Source organism: Salminus brasiliensis, chromosome 5 (assembly GCF_030463535.1).
Source record: "Salminus brasiliensis chromosome 5, fSalBra1.hap2, whole genome shotgun sequence".
NCBI lineage: Eukaryota > Metazoa > Chordata > Actinopteri > Characiformes > Bryconidae > Salminus > Salminus brasiliensis.
This window is the reverse complement of record NC_132882.1, coordinates 42692702-42720210: the sequence shown is the minus strand read 5'-3', so window position 1 is coordinate 42720210 and position 27509 is coordinate 42692702. Positions and strand designations below refer to the sequence as shown.

At 39.6% G+C, this 27509-nt stretch overlaps 2 protein-coding genes across 5 annotated transcripts in view; both read right to left on the bottom strand.

The window, feature by feature from the left end:
• Positions 1 to 1788: 1788 nt before the first annotated feature.
• il6r (interleukin 6 receptor) lies at positions 1789 to 20322 on the bottom strand. Of its 2 annotated transcripts, XM_072680482.1 has the most exons (11): positions 19971 to 20312; positions 14726 to 15187; positions 13669 to 13899; positions 12589 to 12712; positions 11936 to 12108; positions 9375 to 9532; positions 8026 to 8176; positions 7818 to 7858; positions 6267 to 6321; positions 5300 to 5408; positions 1789 to 4565 (listed from the first exon to the last, which is right to left on the bottom strand). In XM_072680482.1, the coding sequence occupies exons 1-11, from the start codon at positions 20047 to 20049 to the stop codon at positions 4358 to 4360; spliced, it is 1791 nt and encodes a 596-aa protein (XP_072536583.1). In that variant the 5' UTR covers positions 20050 to 20312; the 3' UTR covers positions 1789 to 4357. The 2 variants fall into 2 exon arrangements, with proteins under 2 accessions (XP_072536583.1, XP_072536584.1); XM_072680483.1 differs by lacking the exons at positions 1789 to 4565; positions 5300 to 5408 and adding an exon at positions 4596 to 5299 and having other exon boundaries at positions 19971 to 20322.
• A 1033-nt stretch (positions 20323 to 21355) lies between these two features.
• The window catches only part of atp8b2 (ATPase phospholipid transporting 8B2), a 57146-nt gene continuing 50992 nt past the window's right edge, over positions 21356 to 27509 (bottom strand). For all 3 annotated transcript variants that reach the window (XM_072680479.1, XM_072680480.1, XM_072680478.1), the window contains one exon: positions 21356 to 26142. In XM_072680479.1, the coding sequence (XP_072536580.1) occupies positions 26041 to 26142 (102 nt within the window). In that variant the 3' untranslated portion in view covers positions 21356 to 26040. The remainder of the gene's footprint in view (positions 26143 to 27509) is intronic.

Sequence of the window (27509 nt, the reverse complement as noted above, 5' to 3'; positions counted from 1 at the left end):
ATGCCACTGGTGCCACTAGCCTGCTGCACGCAGCGCCTGATGCAACGCTTTAGCTAGACCCTCCAAAACAGCAGCTCGGTCAAGCTCGTCTCCGGACACTGCTCTGGACCGCCGTCCGGACATGAGACAAGAACCGAGCCGCGATTTAAATCACTTACCGAGCGTCGCCTGTGTGTGAGGGATGCCGCCGGTCCGCAACTCCATGACAGGCACGCAGGAGACGGGAGGTTGCCGTCAGTCGACTTACTTTTTGTTTAAGCTCCGCTGCTTCGTTTTTAGTTGTAATTTGACATTTAAAAAGAGGAAATCTGAAGCCACGAAGTCGCCTTGTTCTCCTGCAGCCTCGCGCACACCTCCGCGCACCGCTGCCAGCTAGTTAGCACTAGGTCCGGCTCCCTGTCCGCACTAGACCTCGGAACCCGGAGTACCCTGAGCTACACAATCGCCGCTAAATTCATTTTTAAACACCACTAATTTAATCAGCCGGTTTTACCCGACTTCGCACTTTGACAGCGGAAATAAAGTGAAAAAAGAGTGCCGGACTACTTTTCGCGGGGCGGATTAATACAATGAACTGCTTAAGAGTGCGGAACCTTACTTCTGGGCGCTTGGGGGGGCGGTGTTATCCGGCTGAGTACGGGCTGAATATTAATATAATAATAATTTCACGCAAAGGAATGTTGTTTATGAACCAGCAGCAGTTTTATAGGAATAATCCACAGGTTAAATCGACCTTGGATATTCAGCGTTTTGTAAATAAAGTCCACAGAGTTTCTTTAGGAATGAAGATTGACAAAGTGAGACTCCTAATGCCATTCATAATATAATATAATATAATATAATATAATATAGCTAACACAAACAACAAGATTTAGACATAGATATAAACGTATATGCATTTGTAGATTTAATATAAACTATCTATCTATATCTATAGACTTATAGATTTATACATCTGTGAACATCTATACATATTATATATGTAAGTAAAGATCAATAAACTTATAAACAGCTATAGACTTATTAAAGTAAAGATTTATAAACATCTATAGATGCATTAAAGTAAAGATCTATGAACTTATAAACACCTATACATGTATTTATGTAAAGATCTATACACATATGAACATCTATAGACTTATTTATGTCAAGATCTGTAAAGCTATAAATATCTATAGACTTATCCCTGTAAAGATTTATACACCTAAACATCTATACTTATTTATGTAAAGATCTATACACCTATTTACTTCTATACGTATTAATGTAAAGATCTACACACAAACATATAGACTTATTCATGTAAAGATCTTTAAACTTATAAACATCAATAGATTTAATGATGTAAAGATCAAAAAAGTTATAAACAATCTAAACACCTATTAACATCTGTACGTATTAATGTAAATATCTACACACTTATAAACATCTATAGACTTATTCATGTAAAGATCTATAAACTTATAAACATATATAGATTTATTTATGTAAAGATCTATAAATTTAAACATCTAAGATTTATTGATGTAAAGATTCATACACCTAAAACATCTATAGACTTATTTATGTAAAGATTTATACACCTATGAACATTTAGACTTATTAATGTAAAGATCTATAAACTTATAAACTTATTAAAGATCTATACGCCTAAAATATCTATAGATACTTTACAGATTTAAACACATATCAATTTATAGAGTTAAACACGCTTAGACGTATAGATGTAAACATCCGTAAAATGTTATTTTAAATGAAAATGTGATGCCATGACAACACGGCAGGATGTTTCAAAATAATTCTCTTTATTCAGATAAACACACAAAATACAGCTTCAGCTCTCTGTCAAATAGTTTATGTACAACGTCTTATTAAAAGCTTATGCTTGGAAAGAAATGCCTGCATATGTACAGAACACAACAGGCATTTTTGGGTTGGTTTAGCCAGTCTTGCATTGCAACAGTTTAGTAACAGCACATATGGAAGAAGCCCCTCAAACCAGCCGCCCTGCAGACAGGACAGGTGTTCGAGCACTGCTGCTTCAGGAACTTTTGAATGAGGGAGCTGCGGTTTCTTGGTTATCGTCAATGTGGCTCACTTCGCTCAGTCAGCAAAGGACTGCACACTAGAGCCGGGCACGACTGCGTTACTGCTACTTTACATTACATTCAATGTATTTTGTTCAAGTTTATGCAGAACTTATTTGTTTATATGGAATTTGTTTATTATATAATTATTATAGAAATTTGTACATATGCAAATTACAAGTGCAATTGTCGTCTAAATGTAAATTACTTTGGAAATTCAACAAACAAAAATAAACTTTTTTTATGTATTTTGTTGTGTACAGGTATCATTAGTACATCTAGGACACTAAAGAAGCCTGTAAATAACAACAACAACCTATAGGAACACTGCATAGTAATGATGCATGCATATGCAAATATAAATGACAGTGTAATTCTCTTCTATACGTCACATTTTTAAAAATTCAAATACTAAACAAAATGACAAAATTTTGAATGTGTTTTGTTGTACAGGTATCATTAGTACTTCTAGGAAACTGAAGAAGCCTGTAAACAACAACAACCACCACCACCAGCGGCCTATAGGATCACTGCATAGTAACGATCATTTCATTTGATTCACGCGATGATTGGACAAATGACATCATCTCGCTTTGTTCACACAATAATAGGGCAGGCCATTGTTACGTCGTCATAACGATAAACTTACAGTCTATATTAACACACTAGCGGACTGGATGTCGGCCTATTATGACATCATCTCGTTTTATTTATACTATAATAGGGCAGGCCATTGTTACGTCATCACAACGATAAACTTACAGTCTATATTAACAACTTAGCAGATTGGATGTCGCCTATTATGACATCATCTCGTTTTGTTCACACAATAATAGGGCAGGCCATTGTTACGTCGTCATAACGATAAACTTACAGTCTATATTAACACACTAGCGGACTGGATGTCGGCCTATTATGACATCATCTCGTTTTGTTTATACTATAATAGGGCAGGCCATTGTTACGTCATCACAACGATAAACTTACAGTCTATATTAACAACTTAGCAGATTGGATGTCGCCTATTATGACATCATCTCGTTTTGTTCGCACAATAATAGAGCAGGCCATTGTTACGTCGTCATAACGCTAAACCTTCAGTATATATTAACAATCTAGCGGATTGGATGTCAGCCTATTATGACATCATCTTGTTTTGTTTGCACAATAATAGGGCAGAGCATTTGGTACGTCGTCTTAACGCTAAACCGTCAGTCTATGTTAACAACTTAGCGGATTGGATGTCAGCCTATTATGACATCATCTCGTTTTGTTCGCACAATAATAGAGCAGGCCATTGTTACGTCGTCATAACGCTAAACCTTCAGTCTATATTAACAATCTAGCGGATTGGATGTCAGCCTATTATGACATCATCTTGTTTTGTTTGCACAATAATAGGGCAGGGCATTTGGTACGTCGTCATAACGCTAAACCGTCAGTCTATGTTAACAACTTAGCGGATTGGATGTCAGCCTATTATGACATCATCTCGTTTTGTTCGCACAATAATAGAGCAGGCCATTGTTACGTCGTCATAACGCTAAACCTTCAGTCTATATTAACAATCTAGCGGATTGGATGTCAGCCTATTATGACATCATCTTGTTTTGTTTGCACAATAATAGGGCAGGGCATTTGGTACGTCGTCATAACGCTAAACCGTCAGTCTATGTTAACAACTTAGCGGATTGGATGTCAGCCTATTATGACATCATCTTGTTTTGTTTGCACAATAATAGGGCAGGGCATCGTTACATCGTCATAACGCTAAACCGTCAGTCTATGTTAACAACCTAGCGGATTGGATTTATACTATAATTGGGCAGGCCATTGTTACGTCATCATAACGCCAAACCTTCAGGCCTACTGGCCTTCAATGACATCATCTTGTTTTGTTTGCACAGTATTATAGCCATTATAGCCCTTTGCTTATGCAATGTGTCCTGTCCTACTTGTAAAAGTTAGAAAATCAAAAATGTCTGTGGTTTGTGGTGTTTTCTGCAGCATTGTTCGCTTCCTGCTTTGTATGAAGAGCAGTTATTGAACACCACCTCTGTTGAGGTAGAGAGTGAGAATTCAGGCACATTCAGTCTGCTGGCTTTGTTTTTTTTGGGGGGGTAATTACACAGAGATAGAGTTTGAGAGAGGGAGGAAGGGAGCGAGATAGACAGAGAGAGAGAGAGACAGTGCTTGCTTAGGACACACTGGCCGTTGGTTCAGAATGGGGATCTACTTGTTCTGGCAAGTCTCTGCCCCGCACCGTCCCATCAGTCCCCGGGGTGAGATAGGAAATAGTCATAATTATGCAAGTTGATGCCATCTCCTTCCTCTTCTGTTACAGACAGGAAGTGATGCTGGCTTTGCTGATGAGGAGCCATGAGGGGCTGCTGGAGAGGGGGTGGAGGAGGAGATGAGCAGGAGCAGGGAGGGGAGCAGCTCTGCTTTTCCAACTTAGACATGAAGCAAAGCCTGTTCCTGAGGGAGGGAAAACACACACACACACACACACACACACACACACACACACACACACACACACACACACGGGGTAAAACCATTACTCCAAGGGCCTCTCTTTTCGGTCTGCTACCACCAGCGATCCATAGGCTTTTTAAGGGGTTTATCAGAACAGCCAGAATCACTGCAGAAGGCTCTGCTGACGGTAAGGGACCGTCTTTAAAAAGTGGACACTGTTTAAAAACGTAAAACCTTCGCTAAGATAAAGAGCCTGTTTGGGTTTCTTAGAAAGTCTTGAAAACCTAGGAGGGACAAAACATGAATATCCACTAAATATCCAGTATCAAACCAAGCTCAAAAAATGTGCAATTAAAAACCACTAAAATCAGAAAATGATAAGTATGAGGAAACTAAGGGGCAACAAGTGGATACATATGATGTTTATCTTGGCCACAAACTCCCTTACAGTCACAGTGAAGCCATACTGTACGTCCCCACACTGCACTGAATCTGTTTAATCAGTGAAGTTACCAGCTTTTTAAAGTTGAATCTGCTGAATCTGAATGTTTCTGCAGTGAATCCCACAGCAGCTCTTTCCTATTTTTCTGTTTTAGTGGCATACAGTCGGCCTGTGACGTGGTGCTCATACCCTCTATATGGATATTCTGTAAAGTCATCCCAGGCCTCAGACACCAAATGACTTGCTTGACTGCCTACATTTGGGGTGGGGTGGGTGGGGAGGTCAGCTGTACCTGAAGGAGTAGATGAAGAGCATGGAGAGGGTGATGAGGAGACACAGCCCAAATACCCACAGCACATACACCCAAACCACACCACCATCGTCATTCGGACGAGCTATTTCTGTTAGAGCAGAGAGAGAGAGAGAGAGAGAGAGAGATACATCACTACACTGCTGGACACAGGACTGCCTTTTTTCTAGGAAGGTTCTCACTCAAATCAACACATTGGGTTCACCAATATAAGACAAACACAGCCGAAAACGGCAATATGGAGGGGTCCAAGCACACAATCAGTTCGATGAGACATAATGCATCAGTTTAATGCCAAGAGAGCTCGGGTAGTAGACTCACTTCTAGGGTTTAGACACAGCTCCTAGGATCTTTTTTGTTTATATGGAAAAAGGGCTGGGGAGGTATGGGGAAAGAAAAGGTGTACGGGAAAAGGATGGATGCCCAACAGTGACATTAATAACACTGCATTGTTGAAAATCTGTCACTGCTGACAGACCGTCTTTCTTCTAGAGAAGTTTGCGCTCAAATCAACACACTGGGCGCACAAATATTAGGCTTATCATAGCCGAAAGCGGCAAAAGCGGCAATATGTGGGGCGCAGGCACCAATCAGCCCAATAAGGCCTAACACACCTGTTTAAAGGCCTAAGTATGCTCTGATTATTGACCAGAGGCCTTCAATAAGAATGTTTATCAAGTTCTGAAGATAATGACCTTTTGACTTTAGTATACAAAGCTGTATATTTTGACCAAATAAATCGCCCGACTGGACCAGTGGTCTCATTTCTGAGACATTTGTGATTAATTAAAAACAGTACAGGGCCTCTGTAGCTTGATAATCAGTGTTATTCTCTTTATTCCAGCTACAGCAGTATAAAGGGTAAGACCAGACTATTTAAGAATGAAAAGCCAGGGGGGCACACTAGTCTAACTGAGGGGGTGGTAGTGCATCTCCTTTATATACTCACCCACTTTAGGATCAGCTTCAAATCCAGAGCCTTCCGGAAACGTCCAGAAAGGTTCCTAAGAGAATGAGCAAGTGAGATAAATCTTGGAATCGTGCTACCTTGCATCGTAAATCACTGGCCACTTTATTAGAAACGCCTACCATGTGTTTTCACTCACTGGCCACTTTATTAGAAATGCCTACCTTGTATCATAACCCACTGGCCACTTTATTAGAAACGCCTACCTTGCATCGTAACTCACTGGCCACTTTATTAGAAATGCCTACCTTGTATGTATTTTAACCCACTGGCCACTTTATTAGAAATGCCTACCTTGTATTTTAACCCACTGGCCACTTTATTAGAAACCCCTACCTTGTATGTATTTTAACCCACTGGCCACTTTATTAGAAACCCCTACTCTATACTTTTACTCACTGGCCACTTTATTAGAAACACATTTTATATCTTAACTCATTGGCCACTTTATTAGACATGCCTACCTTGCATCGTAACTCACTGGCCACTTTATTAGAAACGCCTACCTTGCATCGTAACCCACTGGCCACTTTATTAGAAACACCTACCTTGTATTTTAGCCCACTGGCCACTTTATTAGAAACGCCTACCTTGTATCATAACCCACTGGCCACTTTATTAGAAATGCCTACCTTGTATCATAACCCACTGGCCACTTTATTAGAAACCCCTACCTTGTATGTATTTTAACCCACTGGCCACTTTATTAGAAACCCCTACTCTATACTTTTACTCACTGGCCACTTTATTAGAAACGCCTACCTTGCATCGTAACCCACTGGCCACTTTATTAGAAACACCTACCTTGTATTTTAGCCCACTGGCCACTTTATTAGAAATGCCTACCTTGTATTTTAACCCACTGGCCACTTTATTAGAAACCCCTACCTTGTATGTATTTTAACCCACTGGCCACTTTATTAGAAACCCCTACTCTATACTTTTACTCACTGGCCACTTTATTAGAAACACATTTTATATCGTAACTCACTGGCCACTTTATTAGACATGCCTACCTTGCATCGTAACTCACTGGCCACTTTATTAGTAACGGCTACCTTGCATCGTAACTCACTGGCCACTTTATTAGAAACGGCTACCTTGCATCATAATTCACTGGCCACTTTATTAGACATGCCTACCTTGCATCGTAACTCACTGGCCACTTTATTAGACATGCCTACCTTGCATCGTAACTCACTGGCCACTTTATTAGAAACGGCTACCTTGCATCATAACTCACTGGCCACTTTATTAGAAACCCCTACTGTATACTTTCACTCACTTGCCACTTTATTAGAAACGCCTACTTTGTGCTTTCACTCAGTGGCCACTTTATTAGAAACGCCTACTTTGTGCTTTCACTCAGTGGCCACTTTATTAGAAACACCTACCTCGCATCTGCTAACACCAACTGTGCATCAACAGATGGGCCACAAGGTAGGGGTTTCTAATAAAGTGGCCAGCAAAGGTGTGTATGAATAAGCTAAAGTCTGTAAGTGTGTGTGTATGTGTGTAAAGGGCAGATCTTACCAGACTGGTATAGACGGCAGAGGCAGGGGTGGGCTCAGGAGCTACAAAGACAGATATGCATCATATGAAGACATGAAGGATGCCCAGTGCTGGACAGCATCCCACTGGAGAGATGTGGGGAGAAAGTGCCATCTGCCCACCCTAGAGAGAGCAAGGCCAATTGTGCCCTCTCAGGTGTGTGTGTATTGTGTGTATATTGTATAGTTACCTGTCCATGTGTGTGCATACACAGGGCTGGTCCATTCACTCCAGTGTCCTTCATACTCATCTTTAGCTCGAAGCTGGACTTCATACTCAGTGTTAGGCAGAGCGTCCAAAATCCACCAGGAAAGCTTATGCTCTAGTACCACCTGCTGGTACTACACACACACACACACACACACACACACACACACACACACACACACACACACACAAGCTTAACACTAATGCCTCCCACAATATACTTTATTCTACCTTTAAAACACCTTCAATACCTTCAATAAACTTCCATTCTACCATTAATACATATGCACATATATGGACAAAAGTATTGGGACACCTGCTCATTCATTGTTTCTTTTTTTTTTTTTAAAGGTTATCCAGCTTTTGTTGGAGTAACTGTCTCTTCTGTCCAGGGAAGAAGGCTTTCTACTAGATATTGGAGGAGCATTGCTGTGAGGATTTGATTGCATTCAGCAACAAGAATGTTGGTGAGGTCAGGATGTAAGATGACCACCACCCCACCTCATCAATCCCCAACTCATCAACACAGTTCCACTAATCCACAGATCAATGCTGGGGGGCTTTATACCCCTGGAGTCCACGCCATAGTGCCAATATGCTCCTAAGTGTCCAATTCTCTTAGCAGTGCATCAGCATCTATTTGCGCATCTGCATCAGCAATGAGTGCAGCTTAAAGTATCTGAATGCGTTCATTAGAAGGGGTGTCTGCAAATCTTTGGATTCATTATATAAATTTATTCTGGATATACATATTATTAGAAGTTAATCTGTAAAGATAACTTTAAATATAACTTAATTCTGGAATTAATTTTATTAGAAATTCATCCTGGATATTAATTTTATTGGAACTTCATCCAGTATATTAATGTCATTAGAATTATAAATTTGATTAGAAATTGATCCTGAATATTAATGTTATTAGAACTATTTATTTGATTAAAAATTCATCCTGGATTTTTTATTTATTTATTTATTTATTATGAATTTTATTGCAAATTAATCCTGGAAATTAATTTTATTATCATGAATCATCATGAATCATTATCATCATGAATATTAATGTTATTAGAACTAATAATTTGATAACAATGTCATCCTGGATATTCATTTTATTATAAATTCATCCTGGATATTATTTTATTAGACATATTCCTTTTGTGAAATTTAAAATTCATCCTGGATATTCATTTTAATCCACAATTTAGAATTTAGTCCCCAGCTCTGTTTATAATTATACCTTTTTTTGCCAGCTTCCCAATAATAAACACATCATGAGTAAAGTACATCAGTGTCCAGCAGTGTGTGTGCTATTCACATTTGCCCAGCACTTACCACTTTGGCCAGCAGAGGGCGATATCTGACCTGGAAGTGCAGGCCATAGAAGTTCACAGTATCCCGCCAGGTGGCAGGATTAGACCACGAGATGGCCAGCGCGTAAAGCTGCCCTTTTACATCTTTCACCTCCACTTTGGCAGGAGGGTCTGGCTTGACTAGAAGAAGGGGGGGGGGGGGGGGGAGAGAGAGAGAGGGAGAGATCTAATTAATTGATTCATTGATTAATTGATTAGGAAATGCTTTGACTGTCTTTGATTATCCTTGAACATTACAGTAAAACCCTTCTGTCTGGACATCCCAGCTTAGAGCGCCGGGGTCAGAGCGCAGGGTCAGTCATGCTACAGCACCCCTGGAGCACAGAAGGTTGAGTGGCAGCTAAGTGGACCCGGGTGGGTATCAAACCCACAACCCTGTGGTCAGTAATTCAGCCACCACTGCTGGGGGGGGGGGGGGGGGGGGGGTCAGTTAGAGTCTGCTCTATTCAGTATACTGAAAAACTGAGCAAATTTCCTCTCTCACACACACACACATACACACACATACTGCAAATACAATGCGATAAGAATGAACAGTAGGTGTGTATGAAATCAAATCATATCTGCAATATCAATATTAACCCTGCAAACACAGAACACACACACACACACACATGCTCTCTGTCTCAACACAACCACCTCCTCACACACCAAGCGTCAACGTCCAGTACAATCAGAACAGCAGATATGAAGTGGCTCAAGTCCTTTCAAGGTGCCCAAATTCCCATCATATCTACAGTATTCATTTTTTACTCCCTGAACGCAGTCGATCGGCCACTTTCTCAACCCCTCTTCGTTACAATTAAGGAGGCCATAGAACTCATATTTGATGCATAAATAATACGTATGTGACTTTATTATACTCAGAAAATGCTCAGGTGTGGCCTAACAAGCCTATTTACCACCCTGTTATTTTATCTCAGGATGAAACACGCTGGGCTCGCAAACCCGAGATACTATAGCATAGTTTTAACACTGTGGCACTGCCCTCTCAACAAGCTGAAGAGATTGTAGCCGGTTAGCTCTTAGCCTTGCACCCCACTCATATGTGTGTAGCGCCAGTTCGGTCCAGCTGAGGGAGTCCAGTGTGTTTTCAAATGAGCGGACGATGGAGAGAAGACATGGGACAAGCAAGCGTTAGCTTTTAGCCTAGCAGAGGTCCCTGTTAGCTCCCACTGCTTTCCTTTCGCCATGTGCCGAGACACTGGCGCAGGAAAAGCTGCGGTCACGAAGGCCCGGTTCACACAGTAACCTGTATTCCCATAACCAGCAGAGTCTGAAACTCTCCAGTGTCCTGAAGTGGCCGCCGCGTCGTACTGTTTCACCAGCTTTGACTAGAGGTGGGGTCATAAATACTGACCTTGGCTGATAGAACAGAAGCCTGCAGCTCTTTAGATGTTGTTCTTTGGGTTCTTTGCCAGTTCCTGGCTGACTTCACAGTTTCCTCTTGGAGAGATTTTGGGAGGGCAGTACTCTGCCACACTCTCTTATCGTAGTTCAGTGGAACTTCTCTCTCCTTTTCCAGACTGATGGGTCTCTGCAATCTTGTTATTTGAGGTTCTGAGGTAACTGACGTACTCAGCGTTTCCACAAAATTAGGAGAGCTTCCAGCGGCGGGAAAGAACGACAGAATACACAATATCCACGGTTGCATCCACGCCAGATGATGAAACGCATTTTTAGGGCCTGTGACCGACAGGGGTCTTAAAAATATATGACTTACTAGTATTTTGCTGTTTGGAGTTATGAGGCCCAGTGTCATATCTTTTCATGGGGCCCATAAATCCCTGGCAGCGCCCCTGGTGGTGAATGGAACCACACATTTGAAGTGAAACACAGAAAGTAATGACATAAAACTTAAAGAGCCAATCAGCTTGCTGGTTATGGATAAAGTCCCGCCCTTCAACTGTAAGAGCCAATCAGTTTGGGGGTTACAGATAAAGTCCCACCCTTGAACAACATGAGCCAATTAGCTTGCTGGTTACTGATAAAGTCCCGCCTTATAACTAAAATAGCCTATCAGCTTGAGGGTTACGGATAAAATCCCCAACTTAACTAAAAGAGCCAATCAGCTTTGTGGTTATGGATAAAGCTCCGCCCTTCAACAAAAATATCCAATCAGCTTTCTGGTTACGGATAAAGCCCCCGCCCTTCAACTACAAGAGCCAATCAACTTGGGGGTTACAGATAAAGTCCCACCCTTCAACAAAAATAGCCAATCAGCTGGCTGGTTACGAATAAAGTCCCGCCCTTTCACTGAAAGAGGCAGTCAGCTTGTTGGATACAAACCCTTCAACAAAAATAGCCAATCAGCTTGAGGGTTACAGATAAAGTCCCCACCTTCAACTAAAAGAGCCAATCAGCTTGCTTATTAAGGATAAAGTCGCGCCCATCAAAAAAAATATCGAATCAGCTTGCAGGTTCCAATCAGGTTACAGATAAACTCTTTTTTTTTATACACACACACACACACACATACACATACACACACACACACACACACACACACACAAGTACACTCACTGATGTCCTGCAGGTTGTAGTTGCGGGGAAGGCTGATGGCACTGCCCACTGTGTTGGTCACGCACAGTCTGGCTGTATAGGTCTTTCTGTCCCCCTCATCGCTGGGGTAGGCACACCAGCAGCGCGAGCGATTAACAGAGTACGTACAGGAAACCCGGGAGAACTCCTCGAACCTGAACAGAGAATCAAACACACATCTGACTCCACACAGCTTGTCTAGTCTCTGTAGAGAAAGAACTACTGCCAATAGAATAGGACCCTCTGGAACAGATAAACTACATTAACCTATTGATACCATGCTGCTGCCTAATGCCAGGCGTGGGCTAGAGGGGTATAAAGCCCCCCAGCATTGAGCTGTGTTCTCTGAAATGATGGTGTGGTGGGGCTTCATCCAATACTTTTGGGATAAGTTGGGGAGTTGAGGATGGATGAGGTGGGGTGGTGATCATCCAATCCAATAAATGTGCGGAGGAGGCCAGTGTCTTTAAATAGACCGGATAAGTGGTCAGTCTACTAGCTGCTGTAGTGCTGAACCCAGTGAGTTAATATCAACAACGATGGTCTGAAGGCTGATTAGTGGCCTAAACTATCATGATCATATACTGGCAGTGATTCCCACTCCTGTTAATTACACACTACAAACTCATCCTTACCCTTTACTGATCAGCAGGTAACACTGAGGTCGGGGAACGATGGGCTGGTGGGATATCCACTCGCAACGGACCTTGCTTGTGTGGAATTTCTTGCGGCAGGACAGTGTAGGCCTCTCCGGGGGAACTGAAAGAGATACGAGAACGCTCAGGTCTTGCTTCTGTGTATGTGCATCACGGCAGTATTCCTAGATCTACCTGAGGTTGGCAATGAACTGTTCTAACCTAGGAGGGGGGCTAGAGGGGTATACAGCCCCCCCAGCATTGAGCTGTGGAGCAGTGGAACTACTGTCTTCTCTATGGAATGATGGTTGGGGCTCCATCCAATACTTTTGGGATACTGAGTTAGGGAGTAGGGAGGGATGATGAGGTGAGGTGGGGTGGGGTGGGGTGGTGTGGTGATCATCATCTAACATGCTGACCTCACTAACGCTCTTGTTGCTGAATGCAATCAAATTCTCACAGCAGGGCTTCTGAGAAAAATCTGGTACAAAGTCCTCTTCTTCAGTCAGTCGGGACAGTTACTACAACAAAAGCAGGAATAACTCTTGTTGTTTTTAATGCAAAAAGGAATAAGCAGGTGTCCCAATACTTCTGTCCATATGGTCTATGTTGTAAAAAATGACGTGTTGGAATTATGACAGAACAGCTCATATTTATGGGAAAGTATTTTGTGATTATGAGATGTTATGGAGTAACAATTGAGAGGAAAGTGACATTAAGAACTATAATAATAATAATAATAATATATTTTTTTATTATTATTATTATTATTATTATTATTACTGATCGAATTATATGTGATGTTGATGTTCTAAGTATAAAACACCCAGGTTCTGTCCCCCTCTCTTACATTCTCCACCCACCCAAATAATATCATATGCTGAGGGCATGGTCTGAACTTGAAGAAGAATAGTTTGACCCAAGTTGACCCTCATGCCTATATCATAGATACGTCATTTAGTAGACATATGCACATTAGTTTGCTGAGACCACCAGATATGTCAATTAACTGATATATGATCTGTAATGTAACTGGACTGTAGATCATACAGTATTTCATCCACACTCCTCAAATCCTACCTCCCACACTGATGTTAACAGACATCACAAGCCTGCCCTCTCTATAGCAGCTGTAGTTCCCAGAGTCGGCCGGTCGGAGGGCGGGCAGTCTCAAGGACCCTCCTCTCTTCATGCCCCGAACTCTCTGGCCATTTCGAGTCCAGTGTGTCTGTCTTTTAATGGCTCTGGTCACCCGCAGGCCCTCCTCCCTGTCCTCGTAGTCCTCGTAGTCCTCATAGTCCACGCTGACCCCTAGTGGTGGGAGGATAACGGAAGTTTATTATGCAGTAATGGGCTGAAAAATTATTAGGAATATTGCACACACACACACACACACACACAGTGATATGAAATTGTTTACCACTATAGACGTAACAGAAAGCAATACAATTATTTTGACACATAATTAGGTAAGTGGTAATGATCAGAAAAATTATAATAAAACTCAGTGAAAACCAAAAAATAATACACAAAAAAATGTAAACTACTAAAAATCTAAATAATTCATTTGAAATTAAATGTAATTTATTTAGTAGAATAATTACTGTTGTTAACTGTTAATAATATCAACAACAAAAATAATAATATTCCCAATTTTAATATATTATTATATACATTATTTTATTTGAATTCCCCACATTTTATTTTGAAAGGCAACAATATTTTAATTGAGAAGAAAATGACATTTATTATTGTTATTATTATTATTATTATTATTATTATTATTACTGATCAAATTACACGGGTTATCGGCTTAATTTAACATATACTGTTGTAATATTTATTTTTTATGTTATATATATTTGACTTACATTGGTTAAATAATAATAACAACAACAACAAAATGAAAATAATATATAAATAAAATAATAAATACATAAATAAATAAAAACAAACAAATACTACTACTACTAATAATAGTAAAAGGCTGTCATCAGTTGCAAAGGCACTAAATCTGAGAGCCAGTGAGGAACGAGATGACGGCCTGCAGCATCGAGGACGTTCAACCAGTGCAGCTCAACGGCTGCGGCTCATGAAATCTAACCGCCGCTAAATGCGTTTGAGCGCTTACTCCTACCTCGCTCAGAGCTGATTCCCATTTCCATGGCCACGCTAAAAGCTCCTCCTTCTTCTGCAACTCCGCCCACTCTCCTTGACCGAGTGACTTGTCTGACAGTAATGTCGTTCCTGGTCCTCGTCCGCTCCTCGGCCGTGATCGCAGGACTTCTAACAGTAGTAGCTCCGGCAGCAGCACTCTGGTCTGCAGTGTACCCTCCTCCAGTGGTAGTCTTGTTTAGGTATGTCCCAGTCACACCAGTTACAGCAGCACTCCCCACTGTAGAATGGTACATTCCAGTGGTACCGCTATTGTCTCCCTCCCTTTGGGATGTCCGGTGGGAGGTCGTGACTCCTCGGCTCCTGGGTTTTTCTTTCTGTCGCACAGCCGTTACTACGGACACGCCGTCCACGGTGACGTCCCCGCTGCAGTCCAGGATGACCTCGCTACCCTGGGTCAAAGCCAGCTTGCCAGGAGGAGACTCTGAGGACAGAAAAAGACGCTAAAAATAGTTGTAATGCCAGTTAAAGGAGACTGTACGGCAGTTCCCTCCGCATCTGCCCACTGGCCTTTATTCATAGCGAATTTCGTGTCACTACCGACAGGCGCCGATGGACAGATGTTGAAGGAACAGATGTTGTGATTTCGGATTGTGAGTTTCGGGTGGGAAGGTTTTCGGTCCTTCTTAAAGCATAGAAATTCCTGTCTGTGGTGATCGACCATATGCTACACTCTTAAAAAGTGTCTTAGAAAGACAAATTTTCTTAACTTGATAAAAATATATGACAATTTTCTTTTTAAATCATAAGAATTTTAATTTTTTCAGAACTTTTCTCTTAAGAAAAGTTATAAGAACAATGGTATTCTTATAAAAGTTATTAAATATTTTCTTAACATCCCAACGGCCTAGGGTAAGACTAATTTCAGACTCTAAGAGGTCAGAAGGTCAGCCTCTCAAGTGATGAGTTTAAATAGCTGAATTACTAGAATGAATGTCAAATTAAACATTTTGAATAAGATTCTAGGAAAAAATATACGATCATTTTATTTTTGAATCATAAGAATTCTCTTAAGAAAACTTATAAGAACAATGGTATTCTTAAAAAAGTTATAAAATATTTTCTTAACCTCACAACTGCCTCCCACTAATCTCGGACTCTGAGAGGTCAGAAGGTCAGCCTCTAAAGTGATGAGTATAAATAGCTGAATAGCTGAACAATTTTTCTTAACTTGATAAAAATATATGACAATTTTCTTTTTAAATCATAAGAATTTAATTTTTTTCAGAACTTTTCTCTTAAGAAAAGTTATAAGAACAATGGTATTCTTAAAAAAGTTATTAAATATTTTCTTAACATCCCGATGGCCTAGGGTAAGACTAATTTCAGACTCTAAGAGGTCAGAAGGTCAGCCTCTCAAGTGATGAGTTTAAATAGCTGAATTACTAGAATGAATGTCAAATTAAACATTTTGAATAAGATTCTAGGAAAAAATATACGATCATTTTATTTTTGAATCATAAGAATTCTCATTTTTTAAAAACATTTTTCTCTTAAGAAAACTTATAAGAACAATGGTATTCTTAAAAAAGTTATAAAATATTTTCTTAACCTCACAACTGCCTCCCACTAATCTCGGACTCTGAGAGGTCAGAAGGTCAGCCTCTAAAGTGATGAGTATAAATAGCTGAATTACTAGAATGAATGTCAAATTCATTAAAAATTTGAAAAATTTAGGATAAGATTCTAGGAAAAACAATTTTTCTTAACTTGATAAAAATATACGATAATTTTCTTTTTTAATCATAAGAATTTATTAAAATATTGTTAGTTTCTACATTAGGAAAATAACAGCTTTCCAACACCACAGTTCTCACATTTTCCAAGGGGATTTTTTTCCTCTGTTGGCTGCTTCCTCCACTTCCGTCACTTCCAGTCCTTGTTTACAGATTTTTTTAACACTTAGCTTAATGCCACATTTAACTGAATAACAGAAAATTAAACATTATTTATGATCAGCTGTAAAATTTTGCATAACTATTTAGCAAACGGCTACATAAAAAACCCAATAAACAAAAAGTGTCTTAAATAAAAGTCCTTAAATAACAAAAATTATGTTTTTGGGAGAATTGGATTTAAGAACGTCTTAGTGATTCTCTTCAAAAAATATTCGTTATAACCTTTTTTCTTTTAAAAGCCTTTAAAGTGTTTTTTGTTGTTTTAATTTTTTAAAACAACAAAAAAACATTCCCTACCACTGCAGAAAATTCGGAGTCAGTCATTTTCACTACAGATAGCCACTTCACACCAAAACTACTCTGAATTTTTGAAAACTCGTTGGAAATCCCCTTTAAAAAGTCGTTTGTTTACAGCCTTTTCCGTTTATCTTCAGCCAGTAATTCTCCTGTGCATTGTACATCTTCTCCATGTGGCAATAATGTTATCTGCTCGTCTCCAGGAATAGCGTTGATCCGTTATTTTGGGCGGGTATTACAATAAATAATAATAATAAAAAAAAAAAAGGTTTCCTGGGCTTGTGTGTGTGTGTGTGTGTGTGTGTGTGTGTTGCGGTTGACTGATTTGCACAGATAAACTGCTAAATTGCACAATGAAACCCCACACTTGTTCTCAGTTCCTTCTTCCAGTCTGATTCTTCTGCATTCCCTCCCTCCCTCTGTAAAAGCACTGATGTGTGCTGGGTTTTAAATATTGATAATGTCAGTTCTTACATGAAAGATAATCAGTACTTATCGCTACAATCCGTCCTGCTCTCAGTCTAGCATTCCCGAATGAATCAGATTTGAAACCGTTCTGGTTAAAATAAGTACAGCTGAAGACCTTTTAGTAGGGAATGCCCCACTATTGTGAGGGAAAATACTGCACTTCTGCACATTCTTAAACATAGTTACTGTTTACTGGCTTATTTTAACATATTGTAAAAGGATAGAAATTTTTATTGCATAATAAACATGTTCTTTTGTCGTCTGTTAAATTTTGAAAAATAAACTGCAGTGTTATATAATAATGCGCAGAATGGTTTTATGTAGTATGTTTAAAAAAAAAACAACAACATTTTTTGATTGTCATTTGACCAGAGGTGTAAAAACATTTACACAAAACCATAGATGAGGTGAGGGGGTACAAGGTCCCAAAAATTGCCCCCAAAAACAAACGTTTCAAAAATGCTAGCACCAAGCCCGAGAAACGCCACTGCAGTGAACCATTTTTGATTTGATACTTTGTCTAAAGCATGAATTTTTTTTTATTTTTATTAATTAAGTTATTATTATAAGTTAAAGTGGTGTCTACAATTATGCCAAGATTTCTGATTTCCTCTTTTGATTGTGGAGAACTTCATAACTCGCTTTTCACTTAGTTTTATTCCCAATAACAAACATTCAATTTAAATTACTGATAGTCCAGTTAATTACACCGGACAAACCGGTTGTTAGTTTATTTAAAACATTTCCATCATTTCATTCATTTCAGCAGAAATCTGTTATAAATGTAAAATTGTGAATATTTGTGATAACTGACCCCAATAATGAGACCAAAGAAAATAAAAGTGGGCCTAAGAGAGAACCCTGTGGAACACCACAAAGCACACACTGGACTTCCAAAGCACTTTCCACCTGGAAATGGATATGTATCAAATCAACAGGCCCACCCAATGTGTCAAGGTGTTCATCAAAATATCACAATCTGCTAAAACAAACGCTGGACTTAGCAATATTTAGCAACACTGTTTCAGTTCTGTGGCCTGATATGAAACCTGTTTGGTTTCAAAAACTGTTTCAAACACACCATTATGAGAGTTCACGTATTTATGGAAACACTACTTTTGCACTTAAGGAAGGTAGGTTAAAACTGGTGTAAAACAACTTAAATTTGACGTTGCTAGACTTGTTGGCTGTGATGTAGCACTAATTTAAGAGATGTAAAAAAAAAACTCAACAGTAAGAAAAAGTACAGCCTCCACACATCCAATCTCTGAATTACCATTTAGAAATGCACAAATTCCCTTATTTACATTCACTAACAAAAGTTTCTACTGGAGTAAAAAAAGCTGATGTAAACAAACGGGTGTAAAACTACCTAAATTTGACGTTGCTAGACTTGTTTGCTTGATACAGCATGAATTTTAGAGATGTAAACAACCCTCAGTAAGAGCTTGCCAGGCTACAAAGTACAGCCTCCACACCGCAGGGTTAGTTTTAACCCCATTTAGAACTAAAAACCTCATAAATATTCATAAAACTTTGACTTTGTCGAGATTTGACTAAACTTACACCCACTAAAGACAACATGGCATTGTTCTAATTTAATTATTATCAGAAGTCAAAAATAAATATTAACAATTATTAACAACAACATGAGTGAGTCATACAAATCTCCTTGTTTACATTCGGTAAATAAAACTTTTCTACTAGTTTCTACTAGTACAAAAAACAAATATATAAAACGACTTAAATTTGATTTAGTTAGTTCGTTTTAAAAACTCCTTAAAAACTGAAAACCTCATAAATATACCTTAAACTTACATTTAGTAAAGACTTATTATATTACTATTTAGTAATAGAATTATTATTCGCAGTCAAACATTAATGTATTAACAATTATTAACAACAACATGGGCTGTGCAAATCTTCTTATTTAATTAATAAATAAATTAAATATTTATATAAAATATTATTATTAAGCCTCTTTTTTGTTGATTTTTTTAAACATAAACAAAAATTTATAGCATTTGAATAGAAAACAATAATGTTACAATTAACCATATTTAGGAAACTTTATTTAATAAGTGTAATTTTAATTGTTACACTTTTGGGCTTTTTTTCTGAACTTTCTTAATGATAATTTACGATTATGTTTTATCATATGATATGATTTTATGTGATGTATTTGTAAAATATTATGATGACTTGGAAATATAGCTTCTCCTAGGAATTGTCCGTTCCACCTTAAATGGTGCAGCAGTTCCATTCTGGCGCCTCAGGCGCCAGAATGGAACTGCTGCACCATTTAAGGTGGAACGGACAATTCCTAGAAGACCAGCTTTAAACTCTAAACTTATCCTAAAAATAAGGTTAAATACATATAAATAATTAGTAAAACACGTATTCTAAGCATATCAGCTAGCAACTCACATATTAAATTCGACTTAGTTATTAAAACCTACTCAATGGACAACACCCTGTTTAGTCTACCCAAAGCAACGCTGAAAATCCAGCTGACCAACACTGAAAGCTGGGGCACCGACTCACCTTTTCGAGGACATGCTTCAGCCTGTTGAGCACACTGGACTTTGACAGCAAACAAGCCGAGGAGGAACAGGAGCTTCATCGTCAGGTCAGTCTGCCATAACTGAAGTGATAATGAGCCAAAAGCAGGAACATATGAAGCTCAGCCAGCCGTGAGAGTGAAAACAACAGGAAGACAGCCACAAGGAGCTAAACACAAGAAAGCATGGCTTCTGAGGTGAAAGCCCAGCCTGTTTCTGTCGAGTTTCTGTCAGGAGTGTGTAAAAAGATTGGAGATTCCACTAAAAGCCTGCCCCCTTTGCCTTCCCTCAGTATCTGGATGTGACAAATGGGTTCTTGCGTAATGTACAACCCCCTCAGAACATGGACAAACACTGTCTGTGTCAAGGACCATGAGAGTAAACCTCAATAATGGCCTCCAAATCATCCACAAGAAGTTGGATGGCTTCTTTAATTATAATAATGGTTCAACAAAGCCACTCATAAACACAATGTATTTTTCCTGTGGTCTTGCGATCGCAGCTAATTTGTCGGATTTAAAGTTATCTTCAGATAATCTGTCTTGTGATCTCAAGATAAAGTTGTCTGGTGTTCACCACTTATTTTTCTTATGGTCGCAAGAAAAGGTTATCTTGAGATAATCTTGTGATTTGTGTTGTGATTTCAAGATAAAGTTGTCTGGTGTTCACCACTTGTTTTTTCTTATTATCTCAGGATAAAGTTAACATGAGATAATCTAATGATTTGTGTTGTGATCTCAAGATAAAGTTTTGTCAATATTTTTTTCAAATTCATAAGAAGAATATGTTGTGAAGGTAAAAAAAATATACAATTGACTCACTTCCTGTCTGGACTTTTGTAGTAATACAAATAATGAGCTATACATTTATATATATATATATATATATATATATATATATACATATATATATATATATATATATATATTAAAATTTTCAAACTGTAAGGGTGTGTGGTAAATAATAATTAAGAAAAAAAACTTTTTAAACAAAGTTATTTTGTGATCACAATTAATTTTTCTGGTGAATTTTATTTTGTCAAGATTACAACTTTTCCTCAAGAAAAATAAGTAATCACAAGATAACGTTTTATTGAAATTTTTATCATGAGATGCTGTAAGGGTATGTTGCTGTACTGTTATATACAAATGGCAAATAAATGTATCATTTTTCTTATAATTTCAAGCTAACAAACATATATCTCAATCACAAATGAATTTTCTGGTAATCTCAAGAATCTCAAGTTGATAAATTTTGTTTGTTCAACATAATTTTATAGGTTGTGATCACAACGTTGACATACTGTTTGAGTGCAAATAACTTATTAAATTAAATATTATTTAAAACATAAAAATAAAAAAAGGAAAGGCTGTTTCAGTAGTAAAGACTATATTTTCACTATATATAAATATTAAAAATAGTCTGAAAATAGTCTGGTCTGTTGCATTAGCCATGGCTTCTCAAACTTGGTTTAGTTATTACATTAGTAATAAGCTTACATTTACAGTTCAACACTCTCTTCCCTGTTTAGGGTTTGATTGCCTGGCAGTATGTAAGTCACTCCGGATAAGAGCATCAGACAAATGCCATAAATTTTAATATAGGAAAATGTAGCCCAAGGACTCTTATTGGTGTAGGGTGGTGCGATTGCCTATGTGAGTAAATAATCCATAATCCTTCTCCTTCTCTCAATTTGGTACTACCAATTAACCTACCCGTTTGTAGCTCCCCCTAGCACTAGCAATGCTCCCAACACTAGGAGGGTAAGGACTTAACACATGCCAGCGCCTCTTTTAGGACCGGTGCCGAGGAGGCATCACCAGCAGCCGACACGCTCGGAGGAATGCGGCAAGCGGTCCCCAGCTCAACCGCACCAACCTGTGCCATGCCGGCCAACAGCGCCATCTACCTACCCGGAGATAGCACAGTCAATTGTGCTCTCTAGGACTCCGGCTGCTGATGGCAAAGCCATCAAAAGGTCCCTTTTAGACACCTGTTGACTCATATTCCATCCCAAAAGCCAACATAAGAGATACACACACATACACACAAGACATTTCCTTCTTGAAGAAGGCATAAACGATTTTAATGACATTTCATCCACTTCCCAGCAACTCCATCGTAAGGATGAGGGTCATCCACGGTCCACTCTTACGTCTCAAATCTCGACACTCGACGGATCATGAAAAAGCGGCGACCACAGGCCGTTAGCTTTAGCTTTGGTCTTGTGGACCCTATTATTGCAATAGACGGCTATGTGCCTACACAAGGAGCGAACACAACACGACCGCACTTGGCCATTCGAGGTGGATCGCCTCGGGTCTGTCTTTTCGTCCACAGAACAACAATAACAACAACAAAAAAAAAAAGGACGACGGTTCGGTCCACCTTAAAGTGAAGAAACGGCCAACGCTGAGCGGTTAAGCCATGAACGTGTATCTAAGGCCACGTTTAGATTCAGACTGTTGGGACTGGTGGGATCCGTTTGATAGCTTCGTCATGGTACGACATTCTTTTTTTTTCACAGTTCTTTCTGGGATCCAGAAGAGCAGAGTGAGTTTGAGTGAGTACGACTCCAGCAGTCCAGCTTAACAGTTCGGGGTGGACGGTCGTAGCTTCGGAGCACCAATATGGTGTAAAAAAAAAAACAACAACAAAAACAAACAAACACGTGAATGAAGACGTAGAGTGAGAGTTTGAATCCGTTCGGGAGAGTCCTGGTCACGTTCTCACAGAGAACTTTGGCCTAAAAGTGCTAGAGATGGCAAATTCAGGTCCCCTGGGGCGGATTTTTACTTTCTGGACCTGAATTTGCCATCTCTAGAAATTGCTACTCTCGTTAATCCATGACCCTCACTGGAGCTAGTCTGCCTTCCAAGCAATCATCTCTCATATCCTCGTCCAGTTTATAGGTCTTCACCGACACTCAGCTGATCCCTGTGGTGAGAAAATACCGGCACCAGAACTAACAAGCGAGCATATGGAAATTATCAAGCCTTAGAAAAAAAAGAAAAACATGTTGACATCGATTTCAAGAAGGAACGGAAGCAAAAGAGCGAGAAGGCAAAGAACAAAAATATACATCCAGGCAAAAGTAAACGCAGAAAGACAGACTCAGCAAGACGGACGAAGAACGAAAAAGAGGAACCAAGAGCATATGGACGTTCTGCATCTTCAATATCGGTCCTTTCATGCAGATCAGGGTCTTCTTACCCACTGATCAAGCAAACCTGACAAGTAGAAAGGCGCAACTATGCCGTACAGCCCAATAAAAAGTGAAGTGATCCTCCAAACACGGATCAATAATAATAATAAAAAAAACAACAACAACGGGTATTTAGGGGAAGTTACGGACAGGGTGGGCGCTAAATGACTCTGGAAACATCTGCCAGGCGTCACAGCTGACATTATAGCGTCTCACTCTCAGACAATTGCTGTAAAACCAAAAAAACGAACAAAACAAGGTGAAGTCACGTAGCGTGTTCCTGGCTAAAGGGAAAGCCCTTAATGTCACGACACAGAGGAACTTCCCTTCTTGATGGAGCTCTGAGATCTGCTCTGCTCGTGAGTTTTGTGTAGGTGGTGGGTAGCTCTGAAGCCCTGAACCTGACAGCATCTATGGCGGCAATTCAGCCAGAAATCACGTTTCCCCTTTTAAACCAAAGGTCACCCGAAGACCCGAAGGTCGACATAACCACGTTTGCTGCTTTGGCGACGAGGCTAATGCAGCTATTAGGCGGTGGCGGCCGATAGCGCTGTGCAAACGGCATCCCTAAGCTGGACATCCCAGGGTATGCAATGGGGCAGCGTCCAGCAAGTGATGTGTTAAGCCAGGAGAAATGGGAAGCGTGAGGACCAAAACATCGGGCAGCTCTTGTGGGGTGTTCCCGGTAGTGCAGTGGCGCAGTGGTCGGTACCTCATGGGTCATGGGCCTGAAGCTCATGGAGGCCCCACCTCACAACTTACAGGATTTAAAAGGATTGGCTGCTAACGTCTTGGTGCCAGATACCACAGGACATCTGCAGGGGTCTTGTGGAGTCCACGGCTCAGAGCTGTGGACACATACATTAGCCGTGTAGCTTGAATAAGAAGCTAAAGGAACAAACTTCCCAGACAGGTCATGTCTTGGCTGATCACCTACGTTTGGGTTTAGAGTTAAACAACTCAAATACGCCAATGTCCAGAGTTTCAATGCTGTGTTTAAATAAGCTAGAACAGTTCTGTCTGAAAAAGGACCTTGGTGTTTAATCAGTGGTGTTGGCTTTTATGCTTTGCCACAGTGTCGCTTGGCATTGAGCATCATCATCATCCTACACTCGATATCAAAAATCTAAATTAATATCTTGACAGACCTAGACTCTTAAAAATAAAGGAGCTATAAAAGGTTCTTTGAGCGATGCTATAGAAGAACACAATATTGCTTCCTTGAAGAACAATAGAACACTCACACTATCATCTCTATTACAAACTTGAACCGTTGAAGAACATCTGGAGGACCTCTGAATTGGTAAAGAACCTTTACATCAAGGGAAAGTTTTTTGTACGGACTTTAAAGGGTTCTTTACAGTCACACACCTCTATTATAAACATGGGCCTTTGAAGAACCTTTGAACTGGTAAAGAATCTTTAAATTAAGAGACGTTTTTCACTCACACATGTATTATAAACTTGAGCCTTAAAAAAAGCCTTTGAACAGCCTTTGAAGAACCTTTGGATTGATAAAGAACCTTTACATCAAGGGAAGGCTTTTTTACAGCCTTTAAAAGGTTCTTTACAATCACACCCCTATATTATAAATCTGGGCCTTTGAAGAACCTTTGAATTGACAAAAAAAAAACCTTTACATCAACTGAAGGCTTTTTAGAACCTTAAAAAGGTTCTTCACAATCACACACCTCTATTATAAACTTGAGTCTTTAAAGACATATTAAAGTGGTAAAGAACCTTTACATCAAGGTAAGGTTTTTAAAACCTTAAAAAGGTTCTTCACAATCACACATCTCCATTACAAACATGAACCCATTGAAGAACCTTTGAAGAACCATTGAATTTGTAAAGAACCTTTACACCAAGGGACATATTTTTTTTTACAGCCTTTAAAAGGTTCTTCCCACTCAAACATGTCTTATTAACCTGAGCGTTTAAAGAGCCTTTAAAGAACCTTTGGATGGATAAAAGATTCTTTACATTAAGGGGAAAATGTTACAGCCTTTAAAGGGTTCTTTACAATCAAACACATCTATTATAAACTTGAGTCTTTAAAGAACCTTTGAATTGAAAGAGAACGTTTACATCAGGGGAAGGTCTTTTTTGTACCGACTTTAAAGGGTTCTTCACAATCACACATCTCTTAAAAGCCTTTGAAGAACCTTTGAATTGGTAAAGAACCTTTACATCAAGGTAAGTTTTTTTGTACAGACTTTAAAGGGTTCTTCACAATCACACACCTATATTATAAATTTGGGCCTTTGAAGAACCTTTGAAGAGCCTCTGAATTGACAAATAACCTTTACATTAAAGAAAGGGCTTTTTTACAGACTTTAAAGGGTTCTTCACAATCACACATTTGTATTACAAACATAAACCCTTTGAAGAGCCTTTGAAGAACCTTTGAATTGGTAAAGATCCTTTACATCAACAACAGTGGTTGTTTTATGGCATCGCTCAAAGAACCTTTTGTAGCCCCTTTGTTTTGACGAGTGTCGGGTTAAGGGGAACATTAGCCCGTCTGATTAGTCTAGGTTCTGCAGTCAAAAGATCTAAAGATTTCTGGCTGAATTACCGCTTCACATCTACAGCGCTTTCCTCCTTTGCTTTGAATACAATGTCCAGCTGAAATGGCTCGCTCACCAGTGCTTCCAGTGGGTCTGTAATGGTCTGCTTGTGTTTGAGCATGTTTAGCTTAAGGTCTTTTTTTCGAGTCAGTCTTTACCAACCGGCTGCTCGTCATCGCTAGTCGCTATGGCTTGTCCTCAGTCAGACGCAAGACCTTTTCAACATCCAAGGATGCACATGAGATTCCCACAGGTGCGTCTATCAACGCCTGCGCCTCTCACTCGCCACTGGACGTCTCCTCGGCGATGGTGGACGGGCCAGGACTGCTGGCACCAGTGATCCGAGGTCCAGCCCCCTTCCAGCCAGCCGCTGCAGTTTCCTAAGAAGGAGAGAGTACAGGTAGTACTGATGAAACACAAATTGCTAAATAAAAGGCAGAAATGCCCTGTAAGCAGCTGCATCCTGCCACACACTTATCTAGTAGTTCAACATCTCGGTGGGCTGTTATTCATTTCCTCTCATTCAGTCTCATCAGAGCCTCTGCCTTCCAAAAAGGTCGCTGGACACTTCCCTCATTTTTTGAATTACTTGGCACCATAACAACCTGGGGCAGCAATGGCTATGTCTATTTGATGTCCAGTAGGATGAACCTTTTGGACGTTTGGTAGTACCTTGATTTCTGCATCGATTGCTATTAAAATGTGGTCTGATCATTATCCCAAATATTATCCCAAAGACAGTCTGACAAAGACGATCTTTGGAGTCTTTTATGGAGCACACTGAGTAAACGTCCACAGTGCAGGCTAGAAAAAGTAAGTGAGCCCTTGAAGTAAATTAACTGTAGATCCTCTTTAAGAAGGAATCATCTCCATTGAACATTGAACAAATAATGCTGCGTTCCTTTTTTTACCTCGGAAGTTGGATGTCGGAGCTGGCAATGAGGACACGCCAGAGATGACCGCTTTGCAGCTAACTGTTCTGATAATTGTATACTATTTCAAAACACTTCCAAAAAACAGTTAGTTAAAGACTTTGGCGTTTACTACAACTGATTTGACAATTGTTTACTGGTGTTTTATGGTGAATCTAACCAAAACAAGTCCCACTTTTTATGCCCCAATTTAGCATTATTAGCGATACCAGTGATAATAATGCATTATACAGTATTTTGTGCATCCGAACACCATGGAAATCCGTCCACAGATAGACGTTGGACAGTGCATGACTGATTTAATGAGATGCAAATAGATTCTGGAATTCTGGTGGCACGCCGCATAAGATCCTCGCAACATTGAGGAAGAATTTTGGACCACTCCTCCCTGCAAATGTGCTTCAGTTCATCAATATTTCTGGGATGCCTCATGTGCCCAGCCCTCCTCAGGCCATGCCACTGCATCTCCATAGGGTTAAGGTCAGGACTCTGACTGAGCCATTCCAAAACACTAACATTGAACAAAACTTCTTTTTTCACTCTTTAGTTGGTTCACCCATGAGCTTTGGGTCATCGTCTTGTTGCATTACCCAACGTTGATGCTCTCTCCACCATTCCTCACAGTTGGAATGAGGTTTTGATGTGGAGCTAGGTTTCGTAAAACTTTACCTTAATTGAAAGACCTTTTGCCAATTAACTCTGGGAAAAGTCAATAACAGAGATGGTTCACTTACTTTTTCTAGCCTGCACTTTGAATGTTTACTCAATGTGCTCAATAACTATGTGTGATTAGTTAAGTTAGGTATAATTATGGT

What these genes read in the sequence shown, in the direction of transcription:
- il6r (XM_072680482.1), bottom strand. Translation starts at nt 20,049, where the DNA reads ATGAAGCTCCTGTTCCTCCTCGGCTTGTTTGCTGTCAAAGTCCAGTGT. An exon ending in GTATGCACACACATGGACAG is followed by an intron (nt 7,859 to 8,025) that starts GTAACTATACAA and finishes CTGTCTTTGTAG; the next exon opens with CTCCTGAGCCCACCCCTGCC. An exon ending in CTGCCGTCTATACCAGTCTG is followed by an intron (nt 6,322 to 7,817) that starts GTAAGATCTGCC and finishes TCATTCTCTTAG; the next exon opens with GAACCTTTCTGGACGTTTCC.